The sequence below is a fragment of the Plasmodium brasilianum genome, chromosome 11 (assembly GCF_023973825.1).
Source record: "Plasmodium brasilianum strain Bolivian I chromosome 11, whole genome shotgun sequence".
Taxonomy (NCBI): domain Eukaryota; phylum Apicomplexa; class Aconoidasida; order Haemosporida; family Plasmodiidae; genus Plasmodium; species Plasmodium brasilianum.
Genome location: NC_090124.1, coordinates 217,239 through 237,500, shown reverse-complemented (window position 1 = coordinate 237,500; position 20,262 = coordinate 217,239). Strand labels below are relative to the sequence as shown.

Sequence of the window (20,262 nt, the reverse complement as noted above, 5' to 3'; positions counted from 1 at the left end):
CTCGAATTTTCTTCACAATATATACATTTACATACATACATATATATAAGTGTATGTACAGTTGTCTACTTGCTAATAAATGCTTTTTTAACTGAAATGGAGAATAACAGTGCTCCCAAATTTTTACACCGTTAGCATTTTAATTGGCATCCTTGTCGGACATCAATTTTTGTTGTTTTCCTATTCGTCGATAATGAAATAAGTTCCTGCGGAGAAGTGAGCGTATAGAAAGATGGCATATGCGTATATAAACACTTGTATGTAGACATAAAACAGGTGCGCGACGTAAAATGTACCAAAACATTAATAAACATGACCCTGTTCGGGGGTGCAATGCACTTGCATATACATACATGTCAACAGGTATGTATATATATATATATATATATATATATATATATGTACACATATTTATGCTTGTTTTTATAAGCATATATATGTACGTGTTTATGTTTAATGACGCAACCTTCCGTGCAGGCACGTGGCATTGTACGGCGATTTGCGTAGTTGTACCGTTGAGTTTTTGCTCCTTATCCTTAACACTATCGTATTTATTAATTCTGGGTCTATAGTTCGTCGGATCCCTTCTAAAGGTAACATCAATTATCTTTAAGAACTTGTTCATACCAGCTACTAAGGTTTGTGGAGTGTTGGCAACAGTATTAATGCCAGCCTGTCCATCGAACACTATAACATGATCAGCTAAGTAGGTAGCCATGATAAAATCATGTTCAACTACAAAAGCAGTTTTATTAGTGTTAAGTATAAATCTTTTAATAATTTTAGAAACAATAATTCTTTGTTCAGAATCTAAATAGGCAGAGGGCTCATCAATTAAATAAATATTCGTATTTTTTGCTAAAGTAATAATAATAGCAACTTTTTGTAATTCGCCTCCTGATAAGGTTAAAACTTGATTATCTAGAATAGCATCAATTTTTAATGGTTTTATAATTTCATTATTAAAGTAAGGATCATTATATAATCCTTTCAATTTCGACATCAACAACTGCCTAACGGTTCCTGTAAATTTGGCTTGTATTTGTTGAGGTTTATAAGAAACACTAAGTGAATCGAGAAAAGATAAATTTTCTATATTATCTGGTTTAATTAAACCAGCAAATAATCGTATGAATGTACTTTTTCCACTACCATTTTGTCCTAATAGAACAAAAATTTCTGATTCTGAAAAATGTCCTTTATCTATAGTAAGAGTAAAAGAATTTAATGTCTTTACTATTTTTGGATAATTATAAAAATGTAATCTTTTTTTATCTTCATCTGTTGTATCTTGATCTGTAGCTAGCTTAAAATTTAAGGATTCTTCACGTATTCTTAAGTTATCAGTTGGAATAAAACCATCTAAAAAAATATTAATTCCTTCTCTTACTGAAAAAGGAGTTGTAACCACACCATATGCACCTGCTTTACCCCATAAACAACAAACATAATCACTTAAATAGTCAAGAATTGATAAATCATGTTCAACTACAATTATATAGTTGTCATGTCTAACTAAGCTATGTATAATTTTCGCCATAGAGATTCTTTGTTTAATGTCTAAATAACTACTAGGTTCATCAAACATATATACATTAGTTGTTTGTCCTATTATTGATATGAGCAAAGCAAATCTTTGTAATTCTCCTCCACTTAAATCTTCTACATTTCTATCTAATAAATGATCCAATTCTAATACACTCATATATTTCTCTTTTTGATTTAATTTATCTTTTTTATTAATAATTTCTAAAATATTTCCTTTTATCTGTTTAGGTATAAAATCTACATTTTGTGGTTTAATAATTGGACACAATTTCTCTTCTAACAATTTTGTAAAAAATATCTGTAATTCATTTCCTCTAAAAAAGGATAAAATATCTCTCCATTCTGGTGGATTATTAAACTTTCCTAAATTTGGTTTTAGTTTAGAAGATAAAATTTTTAAGGCTGTGGATTTTCCTATACCATTTGTACCTACTAAACCTAATATTTGCCCCAATTTGGGTATTGGCAATCGATGCAATTTGAATGTATTTGGTCCATATCTATGTACAACATCTTTATTTATATCTTTCGGTAAATTTATAATTGTGATAGCACCAAATGGACACTTCTTTACGCATATACCACATCCTATACATAACGTTTCACTAATATAAGCAATTTTTGAACTATGATCTACTTCTATACAAAACTTCCCTGTCTTTACAATTGGACAATTCTTCTTACACTCCAGATGGCACTTCTTCGGCTTGCACTTGTCATTACTAACAATTGCTATTCTCAGTTTCGATGCCTCCAGCTTATTTTCCTTGTACAGGTCTTCCTTGTTCTTCTTCTTCATGTTTCGATTACATGCGGGGAAAGGGGTTAAAGGGGTGTTCGCAGTGGTATTAGCAGTGGTATAAGCAGTGGTAATCGGGGCGATGGAAATAGCAATGGTTATGGCTCCGGTAGCGATAGTAGGAATGAAGAGCACTTACTGCGATGTAAGAGCGATAAATTTATTTGTTTTATTTTATTGTACTGTAGTGTATATTATTTTAATTTTTTTTTTTTTTTTCCCGATATTTTTGAATTCGTCATACCAATTTTGTGCACAGGTACGTACAGACATGTACAGACGACATGCGCACGCATAGGTATTTGTTTAAAATATATGGTAGATAAGCTATAATAAAAAATTAAGCGTTCTTTCTTTATTTACTCCTTTGTTTAAATCTTTATTTATCTCTTTGTTTAAATCTTTATTTATCTCTTTGTTTAAATCTTTATTTATCTCTTTGTTTAAATCTTTATTTTCGTCTTTGCTTATATCTTTATTTATCTCTTTGTTTAAATCTTTATTTTCGTCTTTGCTTATATCTTTGTTTATATCTTTGTTTACCTCTTTGTTTATATCTTTATTTCTTTAATTCTTTTATTTTTATATATTTTTCTTAATATATTTTAACCGAAGATATATCTGTTTTTGACTAAATCGTTAGGAGGTGTGTGTTTCCGATTTGGTAATTTCTTTTACATAACGTGTATATGCATGTACGAAAATGTACAGATATGTATATGCACAAATAAGCACATACACATTTAAGCAAATAAATATGTATGAGTAAGCACATACACATTTAAGCAAATGAATATGTATGAGTAAGCACATACACATTTAAGCAAATGAATATGTATGAGTAAGCACATATACATTTAAGCACATTCATATGTACATATATTTAATAATACCCTCCAAATTAACATAAGTTAAAAAGTTCAAACAAGCACAGTAACAATAACAAACACAATTACGTACATATATGTACAATGAGGAAGATGGTGGAAAACGTTTACTACGATTTCCATCCAATTTTACCATTCACAGATATTTGCCTTCTGTAATTTGTGTATTGTCATTTATCAAAAGAACATATTAATAAATTAACACCTGGGAATTTGTGTTACAGTTATTGATTATGTTTGTGCGTATCTTTATGATTACGTTCGTACGGGTGATCGTTTTTATGCTTGTGTTAATGTAGGTTCATACATATACATGCAACTACGTACAGCTACGTGCAGCTATGTTCCTTCCACTATTTTGGTACTTTGTTAAGTGTCAAGTTATGGTCTCCCGACAAAATATCCAACATACCTTCAATTAATTTCAAGTTTTGCTTAAATCTATATCATTATTTAAATAATTTTTGCGTATTATAAATGTGCATGGCGTAATGAAGGTTTTATTTTAATGTGGTCAACAATTTAATAAGGGAAATAAAAGGAAAAATAGAAAAAACAAATGGAAAAAGAAGTAAAAAGGAAGCATAAAGTAAAAACAAAAAAGGATAAAAATGATAAAAATGGATAAAAATGATAAAAATGATAAAAATGATAAAAATGATAAAAATGATAAAAATGATAAAAATGGATAAAAATGATAAAAATGATAAAAATGATAAAAATGGATAAAAATGATAAAAATAGAAAAACAAAAATTTACAAAAATTATGTAATTTCACAATAAGGGGATGAAAAGATAGTATGTTATTCAAAAATTACTACAATACTGTTCTTAAATGTATGCTACAGTTCAGGCTCTCTCTCCTTTGACCAAAACAGGGGTATGAAGGATGGTTGAAAGCAAAAGCGTGAAGCGAAAAAAAAGGAAAATATAATAAATGAAAAAAAAAAAAAAAAAAAATGAAAAGATATAACCGATAAATAGTAAACTTAATAAAAAAAAAAAAAAATTAAAGAAAGATAAGCCCTTTAATTAAAATAATTTCTAGTAATTAAACCAAACAAAAGGTTAGATTACAACAATATACAATTCTTCTTCACGTATTTGTGAAAAAAAAATATTGCTTTAAATTGTTCTAAAAAATATGCATTTCTTATATATTTTTATGTACAAAATTGTTTTACAATTATTCTTACAGGGGATATTAATTTACACATTGACTTAAAGCAATAACATGTTTAGAGGACCCTTAAAAAAAATAATAATAATAACTAGTTGGCTTAGTGGCAACTACTACATGTATAAACATGTATACTTATACATTATTACTAAACGTGTAAGCAATTAAATAGGAATATTTTACTTCCCTTCTTAAAAAAAAAGTTCAATTTTGAAGCTGAAAAGGAAAAATGAAAAAAAATGATGATTAACTCACTATATTTAATTTTTGAGAAAAAGGAAGTGTTTTCCCTGTAAGGTTTCAGCAAACATAAATGCATATATGTATGTACAAATGTATGCCGAAAGGTATGACATATATATGCTGAAAAGTATAACATATATATACCAAAAATTATTACACATATATGCCGAAAAGTTTGTACAGATAAATAACAAGAGGCATGTGCAAATATATACCCCAAAATAAGCATGTATGTAACTGAATAAATTACGAGCTTATGTTGGGGGGTATTAAAAATATGTATTAAGGCTGGTAAATTTTGTCATATATCATTAAACCTTAAATTATATAAAATAAATAATTCCATGAAAAACATATGTATGTAAATAAACAAACGCAGATGTTTTTTAAAATTATATGAAGCTCGGCAAAGTTGTTTATGTGCCCAAATGTTGGTAAAAAAAAAAAAAAAAAAAAAAAATATATATATATATATAAATATGAGTAGATAAAATATAAGCAAAATGAATGTAACTACGAAAAACGTATTGAAGAAACTTACCTTATTTTTATAAATCTTTTATTCCGGTCCATGTGTGATGAGAAGGAAATAAAAGATATGTTGCGGGCGAAGTTTATACCTTTAAATAATTAGATATGTTTTATATGGCTGTATGCAAAAATACATTCGTTTAATTGTAACATATATATATATGCGTTTTTATGCATAAATAAGACAGAAGTATGTGTTTATGTGAGTTCATACGTATATATATATATATATATATATATATATATATATATATATACATACATACATGTCAGTTCACACTTTTTTTGTGTTATGTATTTTTCATTCACGCAACTAAACAGATATATATCTCATTTTAAAATATCATGGATACTGAATGGGCATCGAAAATTCTATCACAGTTATTAATTAAAGAAAAGGTTTAAAACAAAAATAAAATAAAAAAAAAAAAAAAAAAAAATTAATAAAGGAGAAAAATATATTCTTCATTTATATTTCTGTCCATATTGTTATATTTTTTTTTTTTTTTTTTGTTTTTACTTTTATATAACTATGTACATTATAATGCTGCGGATTTTAGTAACATATATGCTACAACTTACTACTTGCCTGTATGTTTTTCTGGCATATCCGAAAATTTTCGTTTTTGGAAATGTGTATATATTATGTGCACAGTATATGCTGCGCGGATACACGCTCGTATTGAGGTCGCTCCCGACACATCCAGTTTGTTCGTTTTGTCGCTTTAGCACTTTACCGCATTACCACTTCATCATTTCCCTCATCCGTTTACCCCTACCCCTTTTTGCAGTGCCTTAAGGAGAAGTACGTTTATAATTTGCTGAACAAATTTGGTGATGTTAATCAGATTATTCAACACATGAATGAAAAGTTGGAAGTCCTTGGCTTTATAGTTAACGTATGTGCTTTACATAATTTTTATAAAACAAAAAGGCATCCATATGTATATGTATGTGTGTAATTTTGTGCATATATATGGGTATGTGCACATGAACATATGAATTACTACTCGAGGTAGCACCCACAAGTTTTTTTTTTTTTTTTTTTTTTTTGGTAGAATGAACTTATAAAGGGAGAAGAATATTTAATCCTAAATTGCGGAAAACTTAAAAGGCCTGAAAATAATACAAGTGTAGATGTCGCATTTAACATAAAGGAAGAATATTTATTTAATTCTCATTTCAAAAAGAATGAAATAAGTTTGTATTACTTAATAATTGATTATATTGTAAATAATAATAAGTACTTAAAAATTGATTGTGATGAAACATCTTATGAAAGTTTGTGCTTAAAGTTGAACATAAAAAATACAAATGTCCAAAAATCAATACGTAAAAATTTGAAAGAAGAAAAAATGAAAAAAAAAAAAAAAAAAGAAAGAAAAAAAAAAAAGAAAAAAAGGAAAAAAAAAGAAAAGAAAAGGACAAAGCAGGGGAAAAATTTTAAAAGAAAACAAAAAAACAGCAACAGTTACATGTCACGTAAACATTTGTATGCGCCTACATGCGTAAATATTAGCGTAGGCGTATATGCAAATATATATATATATATCCTCAAATTGAATATATGCGTATAATATTTATATAAGTAAGCATGTGTGTATGTACATACGTATGTATGTTTACAAGTATGTATACATATATGCATACATGTGTGTATACATATGTGTATGCAAATTTTTCAACTTCGCAGTAGACAAATTAATAGCATATAACTGGTTGAAATTTGAAGATGGTCAGCTGGCTCCGGGACTTCGTTTTTTTACAGTACACTCTGTTTATTTACATGTTCATAATGCACACTAGAATATACATATACATGTTTATACATTTGTATGTCAGTATGTACGTATATATACTTGTATGCAAATAAATGTACATTTTATGAAAAAAAAAAAAATATATGCGTAAAACAAATATATGTGCGTACATATAAGTTCATATATGTGTAGAAACAAATGCACATGCTCATATATACACAATTGAAAATGTGTTTGCATTTAGATTATTTATCTTTTCTTTTTTTAAAGGATTTAATCAAATTTTTTCCGCTTAACAATCTAGATAAGTGTTCGCTCTGTAACAATTCAATAATTGTAAAGGTATAAAAATTTTCCTTGTTTTTCTTCCCATAACTTACATTAACTTCAATGTAGTTTTATTTATTTATTTATTTTTTTTTTTTTTTTGTTCATAATACTTAAGTTATAAAAATGTTTTATCAACAATGATGTTTTATTCCTCATTCCTTCATTTTGTTTCGTTCTGTTTTGCTTTATTTTTATTTGTTTTTTTTATTTTTTTCCACCATTCTCAGAATATGCAGTGCACAAATTGCTTGTCTGTTTATCATATTCACTGCTTTAATGCGCTCGCAAAAAAATTAGAACTATGCTTTATATGCAAAAACTCATTATAAATATCATATGTAGGTATAACTTATCTCCACAATAATAGTATATTTCTTTTTTATTTATTTATTTTCTCAATTTTGTCTACTCTTCGTTTTTCGCACATTCATTTATTTAATTTTTTGTGCGCGTTATTTTGTATTTGTTTGTTTATGTGTGCGAGTGTACTCATATCTTTTTAAAATTAATAATATTATAACGTCATTCCATCCTTTAAGGCATGTATATACACAGGGATGGTCATGTTCATGTACCTCAAATTGATAGAAACTACTGATATATTTTTCTGCTCATAAAATTGAAGCATTATTCTTGTAGCTCTATAGTAAAAATATATATATATATATATATATATATATATATATATATATATAGCAGGTCGGAACAGGACATATATACGTACATGCATACATATATATATGTGAGGCTACTATATAAATGTGAACTGAAAAATGAACTGTATTCGTGAGGAGTAAAACAAATAGAAATGTAATAAGCTCATCCATTTGCTTACTCCTTTATATTGTCATATAATTTTTCCTTTCCAAGACTGAAATATCCTATAGGGACAGAGCTAAAAATGTAATGCACAAAGGAGAAGCGAAATTATAAATGTGATAATACACATGCACATGTGCATATAAACGTATGCATATCGGCACAGACGAGTACACGAATAAATACATATTACACACACACACACATACATACACATACACAAACACATACACATACACAAACACACGTTACATAAATGCAACCAAAACAACTACAATAGCAATACAAGGTGAAACGCGAAAATTACTGAGTAGATCCCTTGTTCAAGTCTGTGTACGTCCTCTTAACAACTTTCTCAATATTGTCAACAAAATTATCTTCATTTAATTGCAAAGTAGTATAAGTTCTGTACATAATTATAAATGTAAAATATAAAAAGAATTGAAAATTAACACATATATGTATGATTATTGCATATTCATCTTTCTAATAATTTATGCAAAACAATTACTTGTTCGTTTTCTTAATTTTTGAAATCATGTTGGTATATTTTTTTGTTCTCAGGGAAGAGTCAAATATGTATAAGTCGTATTTTTCTATAAGCTCATTCAGTTGTTCTTCTTTATAGTAGACATCTTCGAATTTATCATACGTGATAACCTGATTGTCATGTGAACGATCATGTATACATAATTATATAGTGGTGCAGGGGAACACGTGCACATGCAAGTGTTTATACGGTATGTACGTATAATTGCATATATTTGTATTGAAATGTACTCATAATGGCATATACTCATTATCACATGTATTTACATCTTTCTTATTTTATTCTTCGATTTACCTTTTTGACTCTTTTCAATTTATTTTCAATAATCATGTTTCTCCATTTTTCGCTGTTCTCAGTAACGAATATTATTACGCCTGAGTAATAGGAATGGACTAAGTTACTGTAAACATAAAGAAGGGGACGATATTGTAAAGCAGTTGAGCTTATGTAATTACACAATGATGAAAATAGTATACACATTTTGTGCATATACATTACAAAAACATGAATAGAAGAATGTGTGTGTACATATATACACACATACAACTCGTGCACTGCCTATACGCACACCACGCTCACGATACTAATAGTTGCATTCGTGCACATATGAACAAAGTTTTTATGTGTTACGAATTACATGGGAAAGTTATAGGACTTTCCTATATTATAGCTAGAAGATAAATCAAAATGGCAGTATAATATGTGTGTATCATAAAACAAATTTTCAACTTGATCATTTACTACTTTGTCAAAAATAAAATCATATGCCTTCGAAAAGGTATTTGGTTCTATTATATCCCCATAAATTTTAAGACTAGTACATGAGATATCTTTATTTTTAATTTTAATATTTGGTGGTAATTTTTTATTATTATGATTTATCTTTTGATTTTTGCTATTTAAAATGGCCTTTTGAAATTTCTCAAATTTTTGGTTTGTTTTTACATATTTTAAAAATTTTATGTTTTCTTTTTTTTTCTTTTCAAAAATTTCTTTCTTTTTGTTTTTTGCTTTTACTTTTTTTTCCATTTTAAAAAAAAAAAAAAATGACTCTCAAATTTGGCCTTGAAACAGTATACATGTATACATACATATATATATATACATACATATATATACATACATATATATACATACATATATATACATACATATATATACATACATATATATACATACACACATAACAGCAAAATATGCTACATTAATATGACTCGATTATTCTGTATAAGAAAACTTTAAACATCAAAAAAAAAAAAAATTAACAGAACACTCTTCTGTTACTACGACAAATGTACTCACACATATATTTATGCATATGTATTTAAATAAGTACGAGTATGTACAAAACTGTACATATATGTACGTATATGTGCGAATATGTATGTATATATAGGCATATATACGAATATATTCATGTATATATATGTGCAAATATATTGTATATTCGTTTTTTCGCAAGATATATTTTTTTACCTCCTTGCGCTGATTAGCAAAATTCTAGTTGGTTATAAGTATGACATGCATTCAAACAAATAAGTAAATATGCATACATAAATGTAAAAATGTTGTAAATATATATATAAGCTATATATTAACATGAACATATATATATTATATGTAAGTATATATATACTTATAGATAAATTAAAACGAAAACGTAAAATTTTAAAGAAATTAGAAAATAATGTATACAGCTGGATAAATGGTAATTGTAAAATAAAAAAAAAAAAAAAAAAATTTTGGAAAAACTAATTGAAAAAAAAATATATATATAACAAAATATAATATAATAAAAATAGTGAGAATATATATATATATATATATATATATATATATATATAATATATATATATATATATATATATATATGATATATATAAATTTATATATATATACATCATGTATGCATATATGTACATATGCACGTATTATTGGTAAATTTAGGTTTATGCGACCAGGGGATAGGGCAATTATGAAAAGATCATAACGAAGAATAAAAAAAAAAAATTAAAAATTACAGGCATAAAAATATTTATTCAAACAAAATAAATTAAATTTTAATATATTACTCTATTATGATTTTATTTCCGACAATATGAATGCATTTGCATTCACCGAAAATGATCCTGAGAATAAATACATATGAACGTAAACACATACAAAATGTACACGTACATACATACATATATATGTACATGTATATATGTATACATATTACATACTTATATGAAAGTATATAAATGGACATGAGGAAAGAACAAAAAAAAAAAAAAAAAAAAAAAAAAAAAAGATAACAAGAATTTTAAAGATATATAGGAAAATTTTATAAAAATGAATCATCGGTGAATTCTAAGAATATTAAAAAAATTTTTTTTTTTTTTTTTTTTTTTTTTTTAAAATGAACTGTCTGTGAATTATAATAATAAGATATAAGAAATTTATTTCGAAGAATGCAAAAGATCATGTTGAAGCGTTTTGGAAATAAAAAAAAGTATCTATTATCAAAAAGTGAAAACCGTTTCATATATGTCCATAGCACAAGCGTTGTAACGGATACTTTAAAAGGGAAAAGAGACACAGTAAGGGGGAGCGAAACGATAAGGGATAGTAACACAAAAACAAGGGGTAGAGAAAAAGAAGTGGGCATTATTTTGCACAAACCTTGGTACATAGTAAATTACTGCAAAGTAAACGAACTAATTAATATATTAAATTTATACATTAAGTTGAAAAATGATAACATTGAATTGTTGAAGAATATTTCTATGAATTTATTGATGAACAAGGAAAAATTAAGATACAGTGATATAATTATTTTATTAAAAAAGTTTTCCATAATTAAATGTAAAAATTATTATCTATTTTGTTATTTTAAGGATGTATTAATGGATAACCTTCATTTACTTACGTGTGATAATTTAATAGATGTATATTTTTCTTTTACTAGATTAAATTATTTTCATTATAATTTTTTTTTATTAATTGAGAAGCAACTGTTTCACAATTTCCAAAATTTGGATTTAAAAAAAGTTGTATATTTAATACAATGCTTTAATAAAAAAAAAATAATATCAAAGAATTATTTAACTATACTACTTTATAGTATATCTAAAAATGTAAACAATTTTAACACATTTCAACTGTCAGTTATTTTTAGCTTTTTCAAAAATTTTAATATAAATAATAGTCTACTTATTAACTCATTAATTCATAATTTTAATCAAAATGTTAACTTGACTGATGAACCAAAACATGTAGCAGTCTTTTATAATTTCCTGTCTTACGTAAGTAAGAAGTGCAAAAAGAGTTATCAGTACTACGAAAAGGAAAGAGAATTGATCGGAAAGATAAAGAAATTTAAACTATACTATGATGAGGATGATAATATGTGTGGAGATAAACCCAGTAAGCAGCAGGAAAGGCTGGAGCAGAGCAGTACAACAAGTGCAATAGCAATAGAAAAGGAAATACTAAGGAAGGATGGAGATATAGAAGAGTATAACCATGGGGAGCGCAAATTAAAAGAAAAAGAGAAAAAAAAAAGTATTGAATGTGAAATAATAAAAAAAAAAATATTGCACTTTGAGCATAAATATTTGGTAAAAAATGACGAATTGGATGAATTGAAAGAACAAACAAGCTCGTTAAAAGAGAATTGTTACAATTTTAGTTTAATATATTCTGTTAAGAATGCATTAAAAAATATTGAAATGATAACAAAGAAGAAAATAAAGTACATGCCTATCGAATCATTATGTATAATATCATCAGCTTCATCAAATATAGATAAAAACAAAATTCTTTTAGAAAAAATTGCAGAAGAAGTCGGTAAACAATCAACTAAATTAACTCCGCAGTTAGTAAGTTTTTTGTTATTATCTTTTAGCAAAGCAAGTCATAAACATGGAAGCTTAATTTATTATTCTCTACAATTTTTTTATAAATATCATAATTTTTTTAATTTTAATCAAGTTGGTTTGCTGTGTAAAGGACTGGTTAATTTTTCGATTAAAGAAAATGAATTTGTCAGTATGCTAAACGAATTCATTTTAAAGAACAGATATATCTGTACAAATGTGTGCAATGAAGGGGAAACTTGGAACAATAGGAAAGATGGAGGGGAAAATGGGTATTCGGACAAAAACGAGTATTTAAATTATGATAGGAATAACACTACGCATGGTGAGAAAGACATAGAAAAATTATTTTACGAAATAGAAAAGAATATTCATAAAAAAGTTGATAACGTTGGCCGAAGGAATTACGAAGATCAGTTTATGAATTTAAAAAGAGTATATATGGAAAAAGAAGTAGGTGAAAATAATAAATTTTATGATAATGATAGCAAAAAGGATTGTAATAATTATGATAATGTAATGTATACCAAATTTGTAAATTTTAGTTTTATTGATTATGAAAATATAAAAAAAAATAATTATTATGCAAATAATTTATATAATATAAAAATAGACACTCCTATATATATAAACAACATTATATATATTTTAGAATATTACGCTTTTAACCTAGTGAGTATTAACGAAATTTTAAATTTTTTTTGTGATATTTTTTTAAAAGGTAATCTGAGCTATATATTATATTCCAGAATATTTTATTCCTTTTATCTGCTACAATATGGAGAAGAGAAAGTATACAAATTGATTAACAAGTTTAATAATTATCAACCATTGTATCAAGTTATGTATAAAGAAAAACATATTATGAGACTTATGCAGTCCTTAATTTATTTTTATGAAAATAGAAAGATGGAAAATGGCATTAGTGATATTTATTTTTTTATCTTGCCCAAAAATTATTTTTCGTTCATATTTAATTTTTCAAAATATGTTTTAACCTTTTTATTTATTAAAAATAATAGTTATGTGTTGCACAAATTTTTGGTTCATATAAAACATATGTCGATGTGGAAGACGGATTGCATTTTTCTTCATAAACCAAACAATTTATATTAAAAAAAAAGTGCACATATATATATATATATATAATGGTGAAATTATGAAATCGTATAATGATAAAATGGTAAATGATAAAATTGTAAATGTTAAGGTGGTAAAATTGTGAAATAAAAAAAAAAAAATAAATAAAACGGTAAATACCTTAATTTGTCTTAATTTATGTTTGATACGGTACACAATAAGGAAGAGCAAATACAAATGTTGCACGAACAGTTCATGCAAAAAATTAGAAAAAATAATTTAATCCTACACAATTAATTTGTAAATTAGCTACATATAAACAAAAATAGTATGGATAAGTATTGTTGTATGCGTGTGTAAAGTCGCATGTGCCATATATGTATGCATGCATAAATATACAGATGAATGTATATACGTACGCGTGTATGCTTAATTAAAAACTATGTATACTAGTTGCATATAATTGAAATAATGGATCACATGAATATTTAAAAGGTTTTCGAAAGAAAAACCCAAGAATAATTAATAGTTTAAAAAAAAAATACATTATTTTAATATCCGTGTTTACATTATTTATTTGTGTATTTGTGTATTTGTGTATTTGTGTATTTACGTGTTTACGTGTTTACGTGTTTACGTGTTTACGAGTTCACGACTTTACGAGTTTACGACTTTACGAGTTTACGAGTTTACGAGTTTACGACTTTACGAGTTTACGACTTTACGAGTTTACGACTTTACGAGTTTACGACTTTACGAGTTTACGACTTTACGAGTTTACGACTTTACGAGTTTACGACTTTACGAGTTTACGACTTTACGAGTTTACGACTTTACGAGTTTACGACTTTACGAGTTTACGAGTTTACGAGTTTACGACTTTATGTTCTTATTTGCGCTTATACGTTTCTTAAGTCCTTTGCACTGACAAGTTTTAAAGCTAACTTTTCTTTTGCATTTCACTATTCAAATTTTGTGTAAATTTCATACCAATTCTCTGTGAAAATATAGAAAACTTTTTAACGCAATTTAAAATACAGTTATTTTCATTACTATCAAGCTCTTTTGATCTAAATGATGTAATACATTCATTAAAGCATCTTTCAACAATTGAATTATATGTGGTCATAGTATCCTCATATTCTGCCTTGTTAATTTTTCTCATTATTTTTTCCCTATCATTTTTATTAAAATTACTTAAGTCTAAGGACTTTTCCATCTTGTCAAAAAATACCTATATAGAGTTTGCGAAGTAAAGCCTGCACATGTTAATACATAATATGAATCCTATCTGTTCGTACTACATATGTGGGTACTATGTTAATAGGTATTACGAAGGCATTTATGTGTATACGCATGTGTAAAATTATATACATATATATATACATAAATAAAATAAAAAGTGCTTGTCAGCTTTATGCTCCTATATATTTTTTTTATGTTCTTATGCATATTTCTAATTTGGCTAAAGGCGAAATATGCAGGTGTTTCCACGTAAAAATGCAAATACAAACGTATTAGTAACGCACATATATAAGTATGTACATATGTATATATAAGTATGTATATTTATACGTGTGTACGTATGTATATATATGTATGTATATTTATACGTGTGTACGTATGTATATATATGTATATTTATACGTGTGTACGTATGTATATATATGTATATTTATACGTGTGTACGTATGTATATATATGTATGTATATTTATACGTGTGTCCATATGTATATATACAACATATTATGTAAATGGTTCCAAAAAAAATGAATTAATACAAACATTTCAGTGCTAGAGCAATTATCATTGTAAACAAATAAAATGAAAGCACGTCCATTGCGCTACAAAGGGGCATTCACATAGAGAAATATTCTTAAATATGTACTTAAATTTATATGTAGGTATAGTATATATATATATGTACATATTTCTTTATAAATAAATAACAGCAATGTAAATCTTTTAAATTATACTACAATTAACAACAACATCGTGTCACATAAATATATTCTTATTTTTTATTTTACTTTATACAGAATAGTAATATGCATATAGGCAAAATTTTTTTTTTTTTTATCCCATATTTGCCTTATTCTTGTTTTTTCCCTTACTGTTTTTTATTTCATAATTTTCATAGCAATCAATTTTTTTTTTTTTGACGCCAAAAGTACCACTGAAATATGTTTGCTGTACGTTCATACGGAATGTATATATATGTACGTATGTACATAAGTGCATAATTTCGTAATAAATGAAGAAAATAGCTATTTTACCTTTCCGATCAAACATAGAACGCATACGTATTCAAGAGCTACCTATATGCGTACATTTTTTTTTTTTTTTTTTTTGTAACTAGGTAGATATTTCAACTTTTGAAGTCGTATAATTTCTATACTTTATGATAAAATGAAATAAAATAAAATAAAATAATTTTCAGAATATTCAGAATATTTACTTTTAAAAGAAAAAATAAAAACATATGTATAATTTTTCCCATAACTCTGAGGTTGTTTGAGGGTAGTAACAAATAAAAGAAAATGGAAAAAAAAAAAAAAAAACAGCTAAAATTATTCGTGAAGAATAATAATGAAAGTGTGGAAAAAAAATTAAGAAAAAATACATGTACATTATATAGATACATAATATATAGGTACATATTATGTACATACATATTATACATATACATGTATTTGTGCAATAAAAACAATAGTATGCTATACAATGAAAAATAATTAAACGCATGAAGATGGTTTACATAAAAATTAAATGAATTCTTTAAAAGCTTTAAAATATCAAAATATCAAAATTTTAAAATATCAAAATATCAAAATTTTAAAATATCAAAATATCAAAATTTCAAAATATCAAAATTTCAAAATATCAAAATTTCAAAATATCAAAATTTCAAAAAATTCAAAATGTAAGTTACCTATAAAAACAAGGAAAGCTTTCAAATTGGAAAATGCATTATAAGGGTAGCATGGCAAGGTATAAAAATTACTGATGGGTGTTCGTTTTTGTGCTAACTCATGGAGATTATTTGCTGCATTTTTTCATTTCTTTTTCTGCTTCGTTTACACTCAGTTTGCGCCCTTTTTCATAGTGAAATATTTCCCTTACCGGTGTGATTTCCCTATGTGTCAGGTACGTATTCTGCTTCTATTCTCTAATCCGAAATAGCAAATTATTTTTGTGATATCATATATTTCAAAATTTCATAAGACATAAACTGAATGGCACCGGAAGGAACTGATTTGAGCATGGATGGAAACAGACCGTAATAAAAATTTCTTAACCCTTCAAGGTAATATATATTTTTAATACAATGAAATGTATTTTTGTAAATATAATTTTTATTATCTATTCCATTGTTCATCATTCTTTTTCGAACTGTATCTCCTGGAAAAACAATAATTAACGAGGACAAATTACTTAATGACCCTGATACTGATGAGCAGAAGGCTATGGAGCTCAAAGAATTAGAAGTGTGTGGGAAATAATTTTGAAATATATTTTTATAAAAATCAAAAAATAGCATCTGTAATGTTACGTATGGTACTCCTGTGAGTAATGTCGGAACGTACCCTTTAAAAAATCCTGTAATTCCTTCGTTGATACTTATTTCACGAATTATATTAAAGATAGATTTTTTTTTGTATAATAATGTATTATTATTTCTTAAATATTTTTCATTTACTCCTAAGGCTACTCTAATACTTAGCAGATCTAAGGGATATGAAATTGTTTTTTGAATTATGCCGGATGCATAACCTGCTATTACACTTTCATAATAATTAAATTTTTGTTCATTTTTTTTAACACTATTATTCGTATCACTCTTTTTGTTCGTAGCACTTTTTATTAGGATATCTACTCTTTTTTCTTCTTTTTTTTTCTTTTTTTTTTTATATCTTTCTTTTATTATATCATTTGTACCAAATTTAGCAGAGTAAACAATACCACCTCTTAAAGTGTTAATTAAATTTCCCTTCCATAATCCTAATATCCCTTCTTCTTTGATTATAAAAAGAAAACTTTGCATAATATTTTGATACTTAATCGGTTGCCTAGCTGTCTTTGCTGTATTCAAACACATAATTTTATTCCTTAGTGTATTTCGTACATTTGCATTAATATTTAAAAGTGTGTAATTTTTACTTATATTGTTTAACTGCAGTTTATTTTTGTTATTATAAAAATAAATCTTTTTAAATACTTGATGAAGGGAAGTTTTCGAAGCGTCGTTATAATTTCTGCGCTTGTCATGATGTGTTCTTTCGTGCTTCAATCCTTTTTTTCTATGTGTGCTTTCACTATTTATGTTTTCACTATTTTGGGGTTTACTATTTTTTGGTCTACTATTTTTTATTATTTCATTTAAGCAATTTTTAAAATTACGAAAAACGACATTTTCATTCAAAACAAGTTTGTTAATATTTAATGAATACGATGTTGAACTAAAGTGCTTCTTTTCTGTTTTATCCAATCCGTTTGATAATAAATTCTTAGATATATACTTTTTTCTATCTTTAAAATATTTTTTTTTCGTGTTTTGTATTTTTCTTCTTACTTCACTATAATGATAAAACATTGGTTGTATTTGATAAAAAAGTTTTATCCTATCGAACGGGGCAAACAACGTTTTGGTTAGTATACCAGAAACCAGCCCACATACTAAAATTTTATTTTCGTTTTTCTTTTTCTTTTCCCCCTTCTCATCCTTCTTTTTTATTTCCATAAACGTGTAGAAGCAAAAGTGAAAATGTTGAACTTACCGTGGAATATTAGTTATCCGTGCTCATGTAAAGCTTTTTTTTAACGTGTGCACAGTTGTTACATATTTCAAGTGTAGATCATGAATATATAAATTCCATACATATATACATATATATGTATATATAATTGTACATACATAATATGTAGGTAAATCAGCATGGCTCAAATTACTTCAATCTACGTTCTTCTTAAGCTATATATGTGTACATATAACAAGTTAATCTTGTTCAATAAACTTCTTTTCCTTTTTGCTAGCACCTCTTTTCAGAAAAATTATAATATTTAACAAGAAAAGCGTACATACGCATACTATATATATATATATATATATATTTATATGCATATACATAATACGTACACATATATACTCGTATTATGCTCATATATATACTTAAAATGTGTACCCATATCTAAGAGATTAGGGCAAACGAGGAATCAGCATTTATTTTATCTCTTAAAAATAAATATATTTTGAAATGTTATTATTTTGAAATGTTATTATTTTGAAATGTTATTATTTTAAATGCTATTATTTTAAATGCTTACTTTAAATGCTATTTTTTTTAAAGATTATTTTATCTTATTTTTTTGTGCAAAATTTATACTGTTGCGTATACAAATTATAGCATTTCAACAGGGACAACATTTAAAAAAAAAAAAAATAAAATAAGATAAAATAAGATAAAAAAAAAAATAATTTTTTTCTTTTTGATTTTTATATCTTTAAGAATATATCAAGTTTATGCTTCCCATTATTACTGTTGTTCTTTTTTAAAAAAAATAATAACACATTTTTAAAGATAAATTATAAGCATGATATTACAACATGTTTGAAAGAGCATAAATTTTAATTTGACTGTGCCTATGAAGGAGATGCCTCTATAATTGCATATTTTATGTATTTGTTATGTATAATGTATAATCAAACGAAAAACGGAAAAAAAGTAAAGGAAAACTTCCGAAAAAATTGTTCTAAAAAAAGTAAATTAGTAATACCACCAATGACTTTTTTTTTTTTTTTTTTTTTTTTTAATTATCTCCTTCCATATTTTTAATATGTAAAAAATATGTTTATTTATTTTATTTTATTTTTTTTTGAAGGAACAATAATTCCCCGTTATATACTATGTCTTAAATAGAACTTACTGACTGAACATTTTTGAAAGGAAGAGTTATAAGAAGGTTCTACAATTTATTTTACGCCCATTTTACACATGAAGGTGAATATTTTTATTAATTTTTTCCATATTTATGTTCATAAATATTTTGTTAAATTTAGTACTATTTGAATAATAGCATATTGGTAGGAAGAACTACAATTGCATTGTAAACTTCCGCTAAATATGGGAAGAAGGAAAAAAAAAAAAAAAAAAAAAAATTGGGGTATAAACAAAAAGATTAAATTTTTTTTGTGGTAAATAAAAACTTCTTTTTTATTATATTTGAATGTTATGAGCTAATAATATTCTGCAGTGTTAAAAAAAGTATAAAACTTTTTATTCATATATAGTACGGAAAATTTAAAAGTTTACTAATATGAGAAAAAAGACAATAACCATTTAGACAAGTTTTTAAAAGTGCATAACAAACATATAGTTTCAGTTACCATAACATCTGAACGGTTATAATTGTACTATTTTCATTTTTTTTTTTTTTTTTTTTTTTTTTTTTGAACCTTTGTATTTTATATGTCCAAATTGATAACATTAATATATCTTAGGGTTTGTAATTTTAGGGGTCCGTTATGGACACACGTATCCACGTATATATATGTATGTATATATATATGCACAGCGGATTGCAAAAAAAAATTGCTCATACTCAAATCATTAAAAAATTAGGGACAGTTTAATGAAAGAATATACCAAAAATTAGAGCTAACAAGAATGGCTAA

The 20,262-nt window shown here is 25.8% G+C and overlaps 5 protein-coding genes across 5 annotated transcripts; 2 read left to right on the top strand and 3 right to left on the bottom strand.

Annotated features, from left to right (window-relative positions):
- Positions 1 to 131: 131 nt before the first annotated feature.
- MKS88_003518 (ABC transporter E family member 1) lies at positions 132 to 3,370 on the bottom strand (the record flags this gene model as incomplete). Its single annotated transcript, XM_067216617.1, has 4 exons — positions 132 to 206; positions 467 to 2,341; positions 2,711 to 2,912; positions 3,318 to 3,370. The coding sequence occupies 4 exons, from the start codon at positions 3,368 to 3,370 to the stop codon at positions 132 to 134; spliced, it is 2,205 nt and encodes a 734-aa protein (XP_067072333.1).
- A 2,164-nt stretch (positions 3,371 to 5,534) lies between these two features.
- On the top strand, positions 5,535 to 6,995 carry MKS88_003517 (uncharacterized protein; the record flags this gene model as incomplete). Its single annotated transcript, XM_067216616.1, has 4 exons — positions 5,535 to 5,588; positions 5,981 to 6,088; positions 6,248 to 6,671; positions 6,883 to 6,995. The coding sequence occupies 4 exons, from the start codon at positions 5,535 to 5,537 to the stop codon at positions 6,993 to 6,995; spliced, it is 699 nt and encodes a 232-aa protein (XP_067072332.1).
- Positions 6,996 to 8,110: 1,115 nt separating this feature from the next.
- MKS88_003516 (ribosomal protein L1) lies at positions 8,111 to 9,677 on the bottom strand (the record flags this gene model as incomplete). The annotated part of the gene is made up of 5 exons (XM_067216615.1): positions 8,111 to 8,174; positions 8,406 to 8,504; positions 8,610 to 8,758; positions 8,943 to 9,048; positions 9,286 to 9,677. 5 exons carry the CDS (start codon positions 9,675 to 9,677, stop codon positions 8,111 to 8,113), a joined length of 810 nt encoding a protein of 269 aa, XP_067072331.1.
- A 1,424-nt stretch (positions 9,678 to 11,101) lies between these two features.
- On the top strand, positions 11,102 to 13,624 carry MKS88_003515 (heptatricopeptide repeat-containing protein; the record flags this gene model as incomplete). The annotated part of the gene is made up of 1 exon (XM_067216614.1): positions 11,102 to 13,624. One exon carries the CDS (start codon positions 11,102 to 11,104, stop codon positions 13,622 to 13,624), a length of 2,523 nt encoding a protein of 840 aa, XP_067072330.1.
- A 3,152-nt stretch (positions 13,625 to 16,776) lies between these two features.
- Positions 16,777 to 18,330, bottom strand: MKS88_003514 (mitochondrial carrier protein; the record flags this gene model as incomplete). The annotated part of the gene is made up of 1 exon (XM_067216611.1): positions 16,777 to 18,330. One exon carries the CDS (start codon positions 18,328 to 18,330, stop codon positions 16,777 to 16,779), a length of 1,554 nt encoding a protein of 517 aa, XP_067072329.1.
- Positions 18,331 to 20,262: the final 1,932 nt, after the last annotated feature.